Source organism: Macrosteles quadrilineatus, unplaced genomic scaffold, assembly GCF_028750875.1.
Source record: "Macrosteles quadrilineatus isolate MER2022 unplaced genomic scaffold, UCM_ALF_1.0 Scaffold_21__1_contigs__length_2333173, whole genome shotgun sequence".
Taxonomy (NCBI): Eukaryota; Metazoa; Arthropoda; class Insecta; order Hemiptera; family Cicadellidae; genus Macrosteles; species Macrosteles quadrilineatus.
Genome location: NW_026542614.1, coordinates 1,343,545 through 1,356,612, shown reverse-complemented (window position 1 = coordinate 1,356,612; position 13,068 = coordinate 1,343,545). Strand labels below are relative to the sequence as shown.

General features: G+C 35.4%; 1 protein-coding gene across 1 annotated transcript; it reads right to left on the bottom strand.

Moving 5' to 3' along the window:
* Window positions 1-1,216: 1,216 nt before the first annotated feature.
* LOC129005407 (endothelial differentiation-related factor 1 homolog) lies at window positions 1,217-11,090 on the bottom strand. Its single transcript, XM_054434293.1, has 5 exons — window positions 10,798-11,090; window positions 5,588-5,639; window positions 4,468-4,628; window positions 2,994-3,087; window positions 1,217-1,511 (listed from the first exon to the last, which is right to left on the bottom strand). Exons 1-5 carry the CDS (start codon window positions 10,867-10,869, stop codon window positions 1,453-1,455), a joined length of 438 nt encoding a protein of 145 aa, XP_054290268.1. The 5' UTR covers window positions 10,870-11,090; the 3' UTR covers window positions 1,217-1,452.
* Between the last annotated feature and the right edge of the window lie 1,978 nt (window positions 11,091-13,068).

Here is a 13,068-nt window from a genome sequence, read left to right as displayed (position 1 = left end):
TTCCTTTCTCTCTTATAAGGTAAAATGTTTAAATTGTAAATAATAAATTGTTCACTGATTGCATCAGGTTAGTTCTTCCTTATGATCGACATGATTTTGAACACTCTATTCTACATTTACCACCCAAAATATTCTATGTAAAACAAATATATCTATAAAAGTGAACTATTGCTACTTACAAAACTTTCCTTTGCCTAGCTAAAATTTATGAAAATTTGCCTATCAGCAGGATCGACTTTGCACAAAACATCTAAACGCATAATATTTATTTTCAATCCGACACCAGATCAAATAGCGCACAAAGGGTAATTGGAGAGATGAGGTGTAATCTTATCTCAACCTGAACACAATTTCTGCATTAGGATTTATAACAATGTAATTATAGCAAATTTCCCTTATAGGGAAGTAGCTATCACTTTAGGTGGCATATAAACACCCAGACATTCCTAATAAAACTATTGTAAACTAGACTACTTAGATTTTAGACCCTTAAAAATCAAGAAATAGTAAGGATCTAGCTTTTAATAATAAAGTTGTTTATTTTCAAAAACTTCAGTTGTCTGATCAATCTCAATCTTCTACTAACTTAGTTGACATTTTACTACTGTTATTTCCCATCAACTAAATCAAGACAAACAATATAAATTGACTTTAAAATTACTTCATTGGGGTTTGTCAACAGGGAAAGGGTGCAGAAGGTGATAAGACAGTTCTTTCAATAAATTGTAAAAACTGTTATCCATTATTGATCATAGCCCAGTCTTTGAAAAAGGAAAATTCAAGATTACAATCAACGTAGCATCCCACAACATTTCATAAACTTTTTTCTCTTGGAGTAATATTAAAGAGAAGTAAGGAACAGAGGATACATTACAAGGTACACTTAAGTGGCGTCTAGCACTTGTGCTGGTGTCTAGAACACTTAAGTGGTGTCTAGCACTTGTGCTGGCGTCCAGGACCTCCCCACCCTCATGTACTACAACGCTCACGGTGGAGGAAGACCCTGTGCCCTGTCTGATAGGAATTTTCTTACAGTGCTCGCTGTTCGGGCTCTTCCTTGCTCGTCACAAGTATATTTCCGCTCCAACATACCAGAGCTGAAAGCGCACAGTTGTCCCATTAGCATATTCCTATGTACCTTTCTTCTTTGGTAAAAAAGCCCATGAAGAAACTTTGTCTGCTTCAGACAAAGTCAAGGATGTTAGATAATAACTACTTTCTACAAACGGAGCAAGTTAAGAATTTATTCACATTTCTACCGTTGTTAGATCAATTTTATTTATCAAATATTGGAAGTAAAAAAATAACAAAACAACAGTTATTAGAAGTATATCAACTTGAAGGAATATGTTCGTCTAATGTGAGGATGGTCTTCTGTCTATACGTTTCTTCCAGTAGAACTAACAAGAGGTTAATGAACAGTGGTTGAGATCAGGTTAGGTCCTAAGGAATTCACTTCTTTTCTTTGGGAACTAGGGGTTTCCCCATATCCTTCCCCCGAAGTTTTATTTCTGAAACATATTATGTGACAGTTATTAACAATTCCAGTAATAAATTTAAGAATAGGACCATTAAAAAATTAGTTTATACTACTTAACAAGATACACTACTTGGTAAGACTACGCCAAACGGCGTTCTGGTACCTTTTAACAATTCTTTGAGGGTGGATAGGGGTGGGGGTCATAATTCTTGGTAGGTTACAATTCTGGCATCTTATTTTTTACAAATCGAGCACTGAGACTACTTGAGAGCATCACAGAATCAAGATTGTATATTATCTTATTACTACATTTTCTATTTCCCCAGACAATTATTTCAAATAACTACGTTTTAAATTGTCAAATAACTAAGTTTTAAATTAAAAGAAACTAGTACATGTTTTAAGAACATTACAATTAGGCTAATATTGATTAAACCTTACAAAACTGAGCCAAAAATACATTTTAAAACAAAAGGTTAGTTTTTTTAAGGGAAAAAAGCATCTTGGCGTTGTAATAATTATTAAGGAGAAAGGAAGGATAAACAACTACCTAACTCACCTGAATAAAGAAGTCTCAGGAGGTCAATAGAACACATCGAAAGTACACATTAAACTGATATTTCGCCCCTTTCAGCGGCTTCTTTAGAGGTAAAAGGTAGAATGCATGAATAGTATAGAGGTTGGTAATAAAGTCCGAAGACAGTTAAATATTTTCTAAACGACAACAGATAAATCTATAAGATTTGGTACATCAACACCACACCTAAAAATCTACTTTTTTAGGAAATATCAATTTTCTGTCATATCATGGGGACGTCCCGCAAGGAGTCAGAAGGAAATCTTAAATAGAAACATAGGTTGACATCAACATGTACATCAAATTAAAGGTATTTACTAGCAGAATATAATGCCGCAAATTTGAACTCAAACGGACAACCGAGCTAAGAATGACAGTTGTTCAAAGATTCATTTAATTTGCATTGCTATTATACGCTTACTCCTCAGGGGGCACAGCCCTAGGAATCGGAAGAAAATTGTTAACGTAAGCATAGGTCGATGTGCACATCAAATTAAAGGTCTTCACTAGTAGATTACAATGTCGTAAATTCAAGCTCAAAAGAACGCCAGAGTAAAAAATGGCAGTCATTCAAAGATTCAAAATGGCAGATTCAAGAAATCTTTGAACGGCTGCCATTTTGCGCAGTATCAATGTTTTTAAGTGCGATTTGCAGCATTGTATTCTATTAAAAAAGACCTTTCATTTGATGTGCATATTGACCTATGCTTCCATTTAAGATTTTCTTCCGACTCCTTGTGGGCCGTCCACCTGAAGAGTTATTGGATCACTGAATATGTGTTAAGATCAAGTTTTATGCTCTGTAACTTTGTACCAAGTATTGTAGTTCTATCTACATTATTTTTTTAAATATTTAACTGTCTTCGTCTTCAGACTTTATTACCACCCTGTATGTGTAATATAGAGAGCTATAAATTATTCTAAACCCCAACTTACCGAGGACCCGTTCTATCTTGCCGATGACAGCCTGGTTGGGGATCCCTCGTCCAGCCTCATAATCGTTTATCACTTGGGGTTTTTCATTACATTTCTGAAATTGACAAACATGTAACTGTTATATTTAGATTACACATTTAATGTCCTAATAGTCCTGGGCTTGTGTGTGCAAGCTCCCAAGAGAAAAAAAGTAAAAAAATGTCTAGGAATAAAAATAAAAATGTATAACTTAACATCTTTTTTTAATTGATTTTTAAAATCAGGCCAAAAAAGTATTTTGATTTTGAAGTTCATAGGAACAAATAATTGTTGGTAAATTTACTAATTTTCAACATTGCACAACAACTTCAACGTTGATCTCAAACACAGAATTGGCTCTGGGACGTCTTCGAGCGGTACACATTGTATTGCCACTGGCACCATGCTGGCCTGGCGCTGCTGCTTGGAGTGAATAGGGGTACATGCGCGTGTTAATGTTACCAGTACCACCCTTGCCTCACAATAAATTAGCTGGCGTCTTGTCAGTATTTTTTTCAATATTTATTTTTGCAAATGACTAAATTGAATAGAACCAGTTATAAACCAAAAACCAATATTTTGATCAGCTTACAGTAGGCCTATCAGTAAAGTAACTTTTAACCAGACTAGGGGACAGAAAAATTATTGGGCCTATGTGCGCCCAAATGGTAAATACAGCCCGGTTAGAGTCGTATGTTCTATCTGTGTAATATTTATTTAACTGTTGACACAATGAAAATTGAAACATTTCTTGTTAATTGTAAATACAATCATTTAGTTTAGTGTCCCACTATGTGTTCGACGATGGAGTAACCTCCAAAACAGCCGTAGAGCAATAATAGGCTAAATCTGGATTGTGAAAACAGTAAGCAACTAATAAATCCACACGTAATCCACCATAAAAAAATCACCGTTCATAAAATGTGTAAATGTTGACCGATTAGCATTAAATTTGGTACATAGGCTACCAAACAGAAATTTTAAGACAAACCACAATTTTGCCTTGTTTTTGTGGCATTACTAATATTGAAGAAAACTAAATTGGGCTACCTGGTTCCCTTTGTGTGAACTCAAGTTAAGCGGTAGAATAAAGGACCAGCTTTCACACCGGTGAACGACACCCGTATTAGAACATGAACCCAACCCTTTGGTTCAGCATAGACTGTCCGAAACTAGGGTTTATTAATAACTAGCTGTAACCTGCGGGCTTTGCCCCGTTTAACTTCTTAATTTTCAAGATTATCTCGTTCGCATGGCTCAATCACGTCCTGGTTGAAGTTGGTTCGCTTCGCTCACTCACCTTTAGGTTGGAGCTCGTTCGCTGCGCTCACTTGCCTTCAGGTTAGCTCGTTCGCTACGGTAACTCGCCTCCAGGTTGAAGTTCGTTCGCTACGCTCCCGAAACTAGGGTTTATTAATAATATGTCATACTAATTATTTCAAAAACATGGACTTACAGTGGCCAGATCTTTCTGACTCCACCCCTTGGCCTGACGACCCAGTTGTATAGTCTTTCCGAGATCCAAGGGAATCTTATCATGTTTTAGTTCTTCCGTCTCCCTGTCTAGCTTTGCAGTGTTCTTCGTTATGACATGCTGCTTATTTTGTCCTCCTCCCCCTGTAAAAAAATGTGTTAAACTGACAGGGTTTGAACCAATATTTTAAGTTAATACTATTGAAAATATTGTACTCTATTATACAATGTTATAAGAGGTTTTTACAAATACTTTTCAAAATGCTGTTGGAGTAAGACATAGCCATTGGCTAATTGCATTTTTGAAATTTTTGTTTTGTTGAGTTCACCACCACTATTTCAATAGCACAAAAACAGTTAGGAGTTTTTGATCACTTTCCTTCAAAAGCGTTTGTGATAGGCCTACTATTGTATAAAATGTCACCAAAGGTTAATATTAATTAACTGCCATATGTTGTATTTTATTTATTAATGTTCTTTTGTTAAACCCATGTATAATTAGGCAATAGTGTTCTACACTCGGACGTAAAATGACTCTTTCGACCCAAGATTCACCAAATTCAACAAGTTTCGGAAAACGAGCAAGAGTTGGGAAGACACTTTTTTCCCGTGTGATAAACTATATTTTTCGACATATTGCAATATTATTCAACAAAGTAAGTTAAAAAACAAACGATTTTCATGTAAAGATAACCTCTCAAACGATTTTCAACATGTTTTCGATTTCGCTTAGCAAACAAGCAGCTGTTTCGTAAGTGATTAATAATTTTGTCTATTACAATTGTGTTAGTGTACACAAACTACTATTGCTACTTCTACAATCAATAAGTCAACTATCAAGAATGCAACAATAAGCTACAGCCGATTAAATCAATCTTTACAAAGTGAAGTTTGTAACTGAGTTTACAACAGCTGACTTTTACTCTTTGGGGAGTAAAAGAGCTAATTCAGACACACAACTCATGTATTAAACCCATCTGTTTTTGCTGCAGTAATAACTAAAAATTATTCTTCGTTGTCGTAGTGAAATTAAATGGTCTCTTGTTGAATTACATTTTTTTTGTCTGTCTTTTAATATTTTTAAAAACTTTTTTAGCACTTACACTTCTGCTGGGTATCCACAGGGGCGCCTTCCCTTCTGGCTCTGTTCACAGCCTGGAACAAGAGACAAGAACGATAAAATATATACTTTATAACCAAACATTTGGTTGATAGGAGTTGGCTTATATTTAGAAAACATAATAAAATATAACATCCTAAATCAAAGTTTTCTTTTTGTTTAAGACCTGTTCTTACACAGTTGGAAAACTTAAAACTCTTCCTAGGTGGCCAACAAAATTACTTTATTTGGACAGAAACTAAAAAATATATTTTTATATCATAAGTTTTAGAATTATATAAATAGTTGACCTATGTAGCACGTCCAAAATAATGTTTTAGAACTTAATTCGGGTTAATTTATGAAAAATATGTTTTGCGGATATATCCGCCAATTGTGGGGAACACACTGTAAACTGAGTAAATAGGTTTAAAAGATCAAATTTATTTCCATCCAAAAAATATTTCTTTTTGATTTCATTTTTATACATTTTCATTTTCACTTATCACAGAGAGAAAAAGAGAAAAACTGTAAAGACTAACTTTTGCCGCGAAAGGTTAACTTGGGGCGTAAATGCCATAAACACAGGCAGCAAGGGGGAAAATGTCTTGTTCTTCATGAAAAACATTCATAGTACATCATTTGAGGATATAATTGAATAAAAGGACGATTTTACTAAGTTATTATAGACAAACGACTACAGTATTAATTGTTGTAACAATCGGCAGATATATCTGCCTGCAGATTATCAGTCCGCAGATAATTTATAATTAATTTCAATAATTTATCCATCCTGAATACGTTTAAAGCTTGTATTGATCAGCTTCTGACGTTTGAAACACATGCACACAGCAACACACTGTTTAATTACTTGTTAGGCCTAATAGTGGCGTACCAACTGTACAGGTGCTGCACTGAGTGTAGTAAGCAACAACTTTAACTTTAATGCTCCAATAACCTGACTTATACTTAAAAAATAATATTTAGATTTACTGTTTAAATTGGTTGTTATTTTATTAAATAAAAAATAGCAATATAGTCAACAACTCCACTATCTTCAGGAGATAGCTGTGACATTCAAGTGCTAAATATATTGATTGACCAATAACATCTATTGTATCGCTGCGGTTGTATTTATACCGCTTTAGTTAGAGATTAAAATTAAGGTCATGTTAAATACCCAATCATTCCTGTTTTATTGGTAAACTCATAGGCTACATAATTAAATCTAAACAAGATTAGGAAGTATTTATAACTATTTTAGACAAATAAATAATATATGGATCAAGGGTAGGCAGTGTGTTTGGAAAAATGCTTATTAGTTTGTTCTAAAATAATGATGACATAGTTTTAAATTGTCGGTTGTTATGATCATCAATGCTTTTTAGAAAATCTCATCATTTGATAATTTTGGTAAAACCCTAAATTAGTAGTAGGCCTACCCATGTTGTATTAGGCTACATTCATTCATATCGTACCAAACCATACCTGCTTGTAAACACCTGAGAAACAAAGGCTAATTTAGATATTTTTACACATTCAAAAGTTACATAATTGGCAGTGAATCTGATAATCACTACAGATTACATATTGTATTGAGAGACACTGACTTGTGAACCGTCTTATAACGATACAGTCTGTATGGCCTTTCAAACAAATCATGTTTTTACGTGGTATTCTTGCGGCTCTACTCGCAGTATGCCTTGCCGATAACTTCTTGAAAAATGCTGACGAGTTTAAAAAGTTTGATGATGAAATATTCCGGAACATATATGATCCAGCGACTCTTTATGGCTGGGAAAAAGTGTTAGAAAAAATCAATTTTTACATTAAGAGTTTTGAAAATTTTATACTGGAAGTACACCAAGGGACGACCACTTTGGACGAAGCAGAAAGGTTGTGGAACAAGTCGATGCCTCGGTTTATCACCCAGGATCTGGATCCTACGATGTATTCTGATATGATAAAGCTACAAAAGGATCAGCTGGACAGGTTTCATGATCTGCAGACTTTTGCTGAAAATATGTGGGAAAAGTTGAGTGAAATAGTGTTAACGAAAAATCATACAGTTGAATGAGTGAAAGACTTCTTCAAGTGTCTTGATAGGTATATGTTTATATTATATTATCGTTTGGCAAAGGATATCGATCATAAGTTCATGTTGAAGCCAAGCGAAATTTAATAATTTGGAACTTACCTTCTCTATTATTACAAAGAGAGGAGAATATGTAACCACTCATTAAGGACAAATAGTGTTTATGTATTATAAGTTATTGAAACCATGTTTTAGAATCTTAAAGGTAAATATAGACATTTTAAGTTCTCATTTTTAGCAAACTTTCAATGGAAGTGACCCACACTTTGGCACGGGGCCATTAATTGTTTATTCACATCCTACCTTCACATCCTAGAACGATGGGCTCTAGCTCGGGACTGTTTTGAAAGTTAAGTTTAGTAAGTTTAAGATGATTGGTAGATGTTCCTGACCTGACTGTAGCAGCATGAAATATTCAGAGGTAAAGGCTAATAAAAACCCAAGTGCCATAACCAAGTGCCACAGCACATAAAAGTTGGTCACCTCAAATATCAGATTCTTAGATATAATACGCTAACTTAGCCATTTTACTTTCTTCACAACTTAGGTCCCCTTAAAATACACAAGCCTAATCTAGTGTAACTTACTTTAAAGATCATGGGGTTGGCCTAGTCTGTAATTATTTCATGACACCCGTAATCCAACTAATTTGGAAGTAACAAATTTTGAATATTTATAAGCACGATTTGTGGATGCGATATTCCTTGGTCTGGATTAACGTCGGTACTAGTGAGTTTTACAACTATCAGCAGAATATCCCTATAATTACACTAATTTGTAGATTACAAGGCAAAAATGTGGTTCGGATTCCAGTATAAAAACTGTAGGTCTCTTAGTTGACATAAGACATAAGATCAATTTATTTCCTTTAGAACTTATAATACACAAGTCATTGGAAGTTGCCATTGGCTGTATGGGCTATTAATTAACACTCCTATCCATGGAACATGTCGGCCTTATTCAGTAAGAAGACTACAAGACCATGTGAAGAGACTACAAAGATCGTGCCACTCTTCCTTTACTTAACTCCATTCATACTTGGCTTAACATTTCTAGCCTACTTTCTTATGGTCGCCATTTCAATTGAAAGGAGTACCTAGCCTAAAGGCTATTAAAGTACAACAAACAGTATCTCCGTTTGGAAGGGCTTATTAAAGACCTATAGACTACAGAGTTTTGTAAAGCTTAAAACATAGGCCTACAATTCAAGCCGTTTTCGTATTTTGAAAACACCTCTGCTGCCTTCGTTAACTCACGCCAACGTAAACTTAAGTTAAGTTAACTTAGGCAGCAGAGGTACCTATACAAGTTATAGTTCCTATGGTCCGACCATGCTGGTTTGCGAACTCATTCAAGTTTGACCGCATTACACCTTTAAACCAAATTTTGTAAAAATCTGACAAAAATTACTTAAGTTATTGCGTTCACGGACACACATCATACCGTAGCTTATATATAAATCTACAGTAGGCCTAAGTTAAAGTTATATTTGTTTGTATAAATATATAAAATTTTAACGGATAGTATTTTTGGCTTCTGAGGTTAAAAAGTAGGGCCTAAATTGGGTCCTGGCCTAGGTCTTACCGTGTCAAGTACGGAAATACCTAGGTACTTCCCTATAGAGAAATTCCCTAAATGGAAAAGAAAAACAGTGTAACCACAATAAGTTAGAATCTGATTTAACAGGAATAGATTTTACGAAGAAACAAATTTTAAGTTACTAGGCCTAATCTTAGGTTTATAAAAAATCTTGGGTACATAAACTACCTACCATATGTATTTTATTGGAGGTTAGGTCTGCCATTTGAAACCAAATAAATTGTAACCAACTAAAGAGAATTTTGTTGGGAAATAATGATGAGAACATTTAATTATAAGTTTACGCTAAGGCTGTGTTTTACGACTGCAACTAAGTTACGTACCTATCTAATATAAGTTAGGCTAACTTAGTAGCCTAACTCTGCCACTTCACAAAAACGTAAAATGTGACTAACTTAAATTGTCATTGTTTTGACAGCATGAAATGTAGGCCTAATGTATGTTTAAAATGTTCAAGTTACACTGTATAAAAATGTATTTCCCGTTACAGTGGTAGGCTACTTTAGCACTGTTTTTTTGTAGAAAGAAAATGCCTTGTTAGGCCTTTGATTTCTTGAAAATTTGATGCATAAGTTACACATTGCACAACTGACTGCTCAAAATGTTTTTTGCCTTTTGTGCTAAACTAACTTATACCTCAAGAAGTCTTAGGCCTAAGTTACGTCAATTTTTGATACCTACTGTAAGTTAACAAGTTCATGTAAGTACAGTAAGTTATGAAATAAAATTAAGAATCTTATCTTTCAATTGGTGCAAGTATTTAAAATTCTACAACAGTTTTTAACCATTCATTTTTACGCAGAGGATACTCGTCCGGTTACTGGACATGGATTAGGTGTCCGGCAGTGACGTCACCGGGTTGTGGGAGCCCGGAACAACAACCGTGCAACGATACGATGTACAGCCAAAATGTCGGTGTTCGTGGTGTAGTGGATAGAGTGCTCGGCTGATATGCAAGAGGTCCCTGGTTCTAGCTTTGAAAGTAATTTCTTCTTAACTGTACTGGTAGTCTGGTACATCTTTTGCTAGAATTTTTTGCATTTATAATTTTATTTCATGACCGGAATTTAACCTTCATACGATTTTTTCATTATCAGCAAGTTTGGTTGGTTAGGTTAGGTTATGACAGTAACTGCGGGACCCCTAATCCACGTCCCCGGACGTGAATCCTCTGTGTTATTTTAAGTTTTAAAGACCTGTACAGGATAAGAGTAGGCCTATGATAGGCTAGGGTAGTCTCTGTCACTACAGTCCTATCCTACTCTTCTGCGACTAGGCCAATGCTGAATGTAGTCACACTGCCGGTTTGAGGGTTAAACCCTAGCTGTTGTGACTTGAAAGCAAAATCTAACCTGAGTTCCCTTTTTTGGCAAAAAAATATATTAGCCTAGCCTAGGCCTAGATTACTTTTTTCTATAGAGGACCTAAGTTTAAGTTACGTTTTATAACCCAAGCTCAGCATAAACCCAGGTCTATAGGCGATTGTTTAACTCAAAATACTTAAACCACGTAATACTAACCTGTTCACTTTTAAGGTGAGAAGCCTTAGGAGCTTTCTTGCGCAAAATGGTTACCGTCTCCCAGTCTGACATTTCGTTTTGGGAATGGTGTAACTTTCACAAATTATATTTTTAAGAATAAGTTAATACAGCTCAACCTGATTGTACTTTATTTTATTGCAACAACTTAACTTTTTTTACTAGTTTTAACAGCAATAGATAAAATATCAACTGTAAAATTTAGTATTTAAGTATTTCATCAAATTCACAAACAACACGTTTACTTTACTTTTTGTTTCTTTCTTTCTTCCAGTTTCCAGACACGAGTATCAGCTGATGGCGCAGTCTGCTTTGCTTGCTCTTTTTTTTTCTTTTTTTTTTTTTACAAAAACGGTGGTACCAACCCCGCGCCGCGCCGGACCAAATCAGTATTATGATAGCGCTATCTAAATGTCTATCGTGTATTCGTACCGTATTAATGTTTTCTGTGTTCGTGTCCGAGGGAGATGTATATTATTTATACATGTTTAATGATCATAAGAGAATAACTTATTTTTTTAGAGAACCCCGTAAGCTTGCTTGACGTTCATCAACCACATACATATTTTAATTTTAATGACTTTATTTATTGACGTATACGATAGTGGCATTTTTACAGGAGAGGCGATGTACAGTGCACTCAAATAACGCTTTTAGGGAATTTCAATTGCCAACTCAGCAAATTCAAAGAACTTATCCCCTCGGTTGCAACCGTTGCAACCACTGAGCTAAAATTATAACACTGGAGGTAGCACTGCCATAGCAGAAGTCTGTCAAAAGCGTGTCGCTGATTTTGTTAGGTTGGTATAGCAGTGAGTTTTTTATCCAATAACATGGCTTCTATAACTAGGTTGGTATAGCAGTGAGTTTTCTTATCCAATAACGGCTTCTTATAACTCACACCTCACGCAAACATGGCGGCTGGCGACACGCATCTTTGACATTCAGTGCTACCTCCAGTTAATTATAGCTCAGTGGTTGCAACATGGCAGCCTGACGACATGTAATTCCCTCACCAATGCTCCAAGTTATATTTCTAGCTCAGTGGGTGGGTGTTTATATTTCAAATAATTGGACACTTTGACTTTGACTTGCTGCACCACAAAGAAAGAAGTGAGAGGTCCGTGAAGTTGCCCCCCCCCCACCCACGAGGAAATCACAAACGATAAAACTAGTATCAATGATTAATCGATTAATGCTTCGTTAGTGCTCTAAGGATTCAGTAGCTGTAGCGGAAAAACTGTGGGGGGCCACTTCACAAATGTTAACCCCCCCCCCCACAGTAGTAATGTGAGCCTTACGCCTTTCAAAACGGATCAATATGGTTAGTGCTTCGTTAGTGCTCTTACGGTTCAGGCGATATAGCCAAAATAGCTAATTCCTATAGGAAAATTCGCTAAAACTGCTTCGCTAGTGCTGTTAAGTGTTCTAGCTCCCATCTTAAGTGCTCTTAAAGGTTGAGGGGCTATTGCAAACAACTATGTGGTTATTATTCTCGTATAATCTAAGCTTAGCTCCCCACAACATGTGAAAATACCTATATTTGAGCACTAACTATGAAACTGGGGTCGATAGCTAGTGCTCCATTGCTCCAACAATTTAGTTCTTTAACTGATTGCGTGCTTCCCCAAGGGTGGGACGGAAATAAAATATGAGCTCGTTTCCTGAAAATGATACAGAATGGCATATCTGGAAGTTATCCCCTCAGTGAATAAATATAAACCCAACTTTTTAGGTTTTTGAAAAGATTTCATGTTTATTAGTGCTTTGTTAAATTATGTTTAACTTCCGTGAAGTTCCCCCCCATTTTTTTTTCTATGGCAACTGATGAACAGTAGCAAACGATAGGAGTTGGAGCAAATTCAAATATATTTATTTGTGATAATACAAAATCTTGGCCTCGCCAAGTTTGCAAAACTTGTCGGCGAGGTCCAATTGATTCACAAAAATTTAACAAACAAAATTTACATTTTTTTTCTTTTTTTCTTTTTAACAAATATAAATATTTCTAGCGCTACTAATTCCATGGCGGTTTGTGTACGATAGTAGCACTGACCATTGATACTGTTTTTGAAAGTTAGTGCTCATTACTACTAATAAGGAGGGGGGCTCACTTCCATAAGTTTCCCCCCCCCCCAAAGTTCTTTCGTTATAGCTCCTGAACCGTAAGAGCACTAACGATGAGAGTTAAATCACTAACCCAGTACTAACGAAGCACTAACCATTGATAATACAGTTTTTATCGTTAGTGCT